General features: G+C 48.0%; 1 protein-coding gene across 1 annotated transcript; it reads left to right on the top strand.

Moving 5' to 3' along the window:
* On the top strand, positions 1,364–2,153 carry LOC109823257 (uncharacterized mitochondrial protein AtMg00810-like). The gene is made up of 2 exons (XM_020389541.1): positions 1,364–2,034; positions 2,135–2,153. Exons 1-2 carry the CDS (start codon positions 1,364–1,366, stop codon positions 2,151–2,153), a joined length of 690 nt encoding a protein of 229 aa, XP_020245130.1.

Below are 3,597 nucleotides of genomic sequence, written 5' to 3'. Positions count from 1 at the left end.
TCCTCAATCGACTACCAACAAAGGCGTTGTATGACCACACACCTTACGAATCTTGGTTTGGTAAGAAACCCCACCTAGAACACTTGAGAGTTTTCGGATATGTGGCGCATGTGAAAATTGCAGGTCCTTCTCACAAGAAACTCGACGACCGGAGCACGTCGATGGTATATATTGGGGTAGAAGAAGGAAGCAAAGCGCATCGCCTTTACAACCCTCAACACGACAGAATTCATGTCAGCAGAGACGTCGCGTTCGAGGAAGGAAAAGAATGGGATTGGAGCACAAACGGAGACGAGAGAGCACCCAGCTGGATGGAGTTAACAGTGGAAGGTGAAACTGCAGCAGCCGGTACAACTGCCGGCGCATTTCCACCCGTCCAAACTGGACAGCCTGCAGTCCAAACTGGACAGACTGCAGTCCAGTTTGGACGGACTGCTGCTGTCCGAACCAGCCCTCAGCTGGTTGCAGGTCCAAGAACAATTACTAAAGCAGCGTTCCCCGCCGTATTGGAGCCGACGAGAGGCCAATCTGGGCAGAGACAGCTGCAGGTCCAGGAACAGCTGCTGTGGCAGCAGATCCCGCTGCATTGGAGCTGTTCGGACCTCCTGAAATTGAAGTGCTAACTCCAGAACTTGTGCGCTACCGGTCCCTAGAAGATATCTACGCAGAGACAGAGGCGATTGATCTTCCCATAGAGGAATTGTTCCTGATTTCTGAAGAACCTGCGAGCTACATTAAGGCTGCAACAGATCAAGAATGGCGGACTGCCATGGAGAAGGAAATGGAGGCCATCGAGAAGAATAAGACTTGGGTACTCACGGAGTTACCACGGGGTTCTAAACCCATTGGTCTCAAATGGGTGTACAAGCTCAAGAAGGACAATGAAGGCAACAATCTCAAGCACAAGGCAAGACTTGTAGCAAAAGGGTACGTCCAGCAGCAAGGCGTGGACTTCGATGAGGTGTTTGCACCTGTGGCGAGACTCGATACCATCAGAATAATCCTCGCCATATCAGCACAGAATGGGTGGGAGGTGCACCATCTGGATGTGAAGTCAGCATTCCTAAATAGTGATCTCCAAGAAGAAGTGTATGTACTTCAACTTGAAGGGTTCGTTGTGAAGAATCAGGAGCACAAGATCTACAAGCTTTCAAAGGCACTCTATGGTCTACGCCAAGCACCTCGGGCATGGAACACGCGCCTCGACAAGTGCATGAAGGGCATCGGATTTGCAAGATGTACTCAGGAGCAGGCGGTATACACTAGAAGTAACAGAGGGGATACACTCATTGTTGGCGTGTACGTGGATGACTTGATCGTTACGGGCTCGAGAGCGGATGAGATAAAGTTTTTCAAGCAATAGATGATGAAGGAGTTTGAGATGAGTGACCTTGGATTACTTTCCTATTATCTTGGTATCGAGGTGAATCAGCGAGATGATTGCATTGCACTAAGGCAGGCGGCCTATGCGAAGAAAGTTTTGGGTCAGTTCGGCATGATGGATTGCAACCCGACCCAATATCCCATGGAAGCAAAGCTAAAGCTTGGAAAGGATTCTGAAGGAACACCAGTGGACGTGATAGAGTATAGACGCATCATCGGATGTTTAAGGTATCTAACTCACACCCGACCCGATATCACATATGCCGTGGGGATTGTGAGTAGGTACATGGAGCACCCTACAGTTTTGCATAGACAGGTTGTCAAGCATATTTTGAGGTACGTGAAGGGTACTATGTCCTATGGATTGGTGTACAAACGAGGTCGAGGCAATGAAGAGTTGGTGGGATTCACTGACAGTGATCTTGCGAGAGATATTGATGATAGGCGCAGCACAGGCGGCATGGCATTTTATCTAGGTGACAGCTTGGTCACTTGGACATCACAGAAGCAGAAGACGGTGGCATTATCATACTGGGAGGTAGAATTTATGGTGGCAACTGCAGCAGCATGCCAAGGCTTGTGGTTGAGGAGTTTAATCAACGAGGTGATTGGGAGTGAGCCCAAGCCGGTTACACTCTTCGTCGACAACAAGTCTGTGATTTCCTTGATGAAGAATCTAGTTTTCCATGGAAGAAGAAAGCATATCGACACACGTTTTCACTTCATTCGTGAGTGTGTTGAGCGAGGACAGATTAAAGTGGAGTTCGTGAGCACAAGCGAGCAGCGAGCGGATATTCTCACGAAGGTTGAGCGAGGACAGATTAAAGTGGAGTTCGTGAGCACAAGCGAGCAGCGAGCGGATATTCTCACGAAGGTGTTCGCGGTGAAAATTGCCTTCATTGAATTCATCGTTATCTCAAGTGATTGATTTTTTTTTATTACAAAAGATCCGGTCTTTTTTAGATCCGGTTACAACGAAATCAAAGAAAATAAAAAGATTACAACTTTCTCCTTTAGAACAAATTGCGAGCTCCTGTTTTGCGGTCGCTCGCTTGTGTGGGTTCTTTGCCGACGCCGGGGTTAATCCGTGGACCACCGCGCGATCTAGATCCGGTCGGATCTACACGATTTGACGGGTATTATTCCGCGAAGGGAATAATAGCCGGGGAGGATTAGTTCACCAAGGAAATAATCGTCTAATTCTCTGGATCAAGGGCCAAGCTTTGATCCGGAGTGTGATCTCGTGTAGATCTCAGAACTGATCTTTACCTCTCTCGAACTCCTGCCTTTTGTGACGTGGATGCTCGCCGAGAATCAGATCTGAATCTTCAAGTCTCCAAGTCTTCAAAACTCTGAGCTCAATCTTTAATTCGGCAGAGTTTCGGCTCTCAAAGTTCCAACCTTTTCAAATGAATAAAGGGGGGCCTATTTATAGGCTCTCTGAACTGTGCCCGCGCACAGATCTGGGTCGGCCACCTATGGGTGGCCGGCACTGGGCCGAGCCACCCATAGGTCTCGGCTCTTGGGTGGCTCGGTCAAGGCCGAGCCCCCCTTAGGTGGCTCGGCCACCGAGCTACCTATGGGTGGCTCGGCTTTGGCTGAGCCTCCCTTAGGCGTTTCTGTTTTGTCGTTTTTTTCATTGTTTCCATTTTTTTCGGTTGACTTAGACTCTGATTTGTTGATCTGATTTGGCAGTAAATCCGATTCATGATTTGGCAGTAAATCTACTTCTGAGTTCGAGTCCGAAACCAATCTTGATTCGGTCATGATTCATTCGAGTCCGCTCTTGTTTGGATGACTCGTTGACTCCCCGAACCATTGGCTTGATTCCGCACGCGAATGGATGCATTCCATTGCTCGCGTGCGATTCGTTGACCTCGTTGGCTCGTCACTCGATGGTTTGTCGAATCACCGCGCCGAGCTATGCCAAGGGACTTATAAGTAATTTTACATGCCTACAGAAGGCACTAGCAAGGGTGAAGAATATTTTCAGAAAAATATCCTCCAGGAACTTCTCAACAAACAATAGGGAACAGTTTATACTCATATACCTTATTGGAGTATTTTCTGTGCCCGAATGAGCTGAACCGGCTTGATAATGAGCCAAAAAAGGCAGTAATTAGGCTCAAAAATTTTCTGATCCTTCCGAATATGTGGGAGAGGCAAGAATAAACCAAGGACTGAACCCTCGGTCGATTTGAAGTTGTTTCGATG

The sequence above is a fragment of the Asparagus officinalis genome, chromosome 9 (genome assembly GCF_001876935.1).
Source record: "Asparagus officinalis chromosome 9, Aspof.V1, whole genome shotgun sequence".
In the NCBI taxonomy this organism is placed as follows: domain Eukaryota; kingdom Viridiplantae; phylum Streptophyta; class Magnoliopsida; order Asparagales; family Asparagaceae; genus Asparagus; species Asparagus officinalis.
This window is presented reverse-complemented; position numbering and strand designations above follow the sequence as displayed.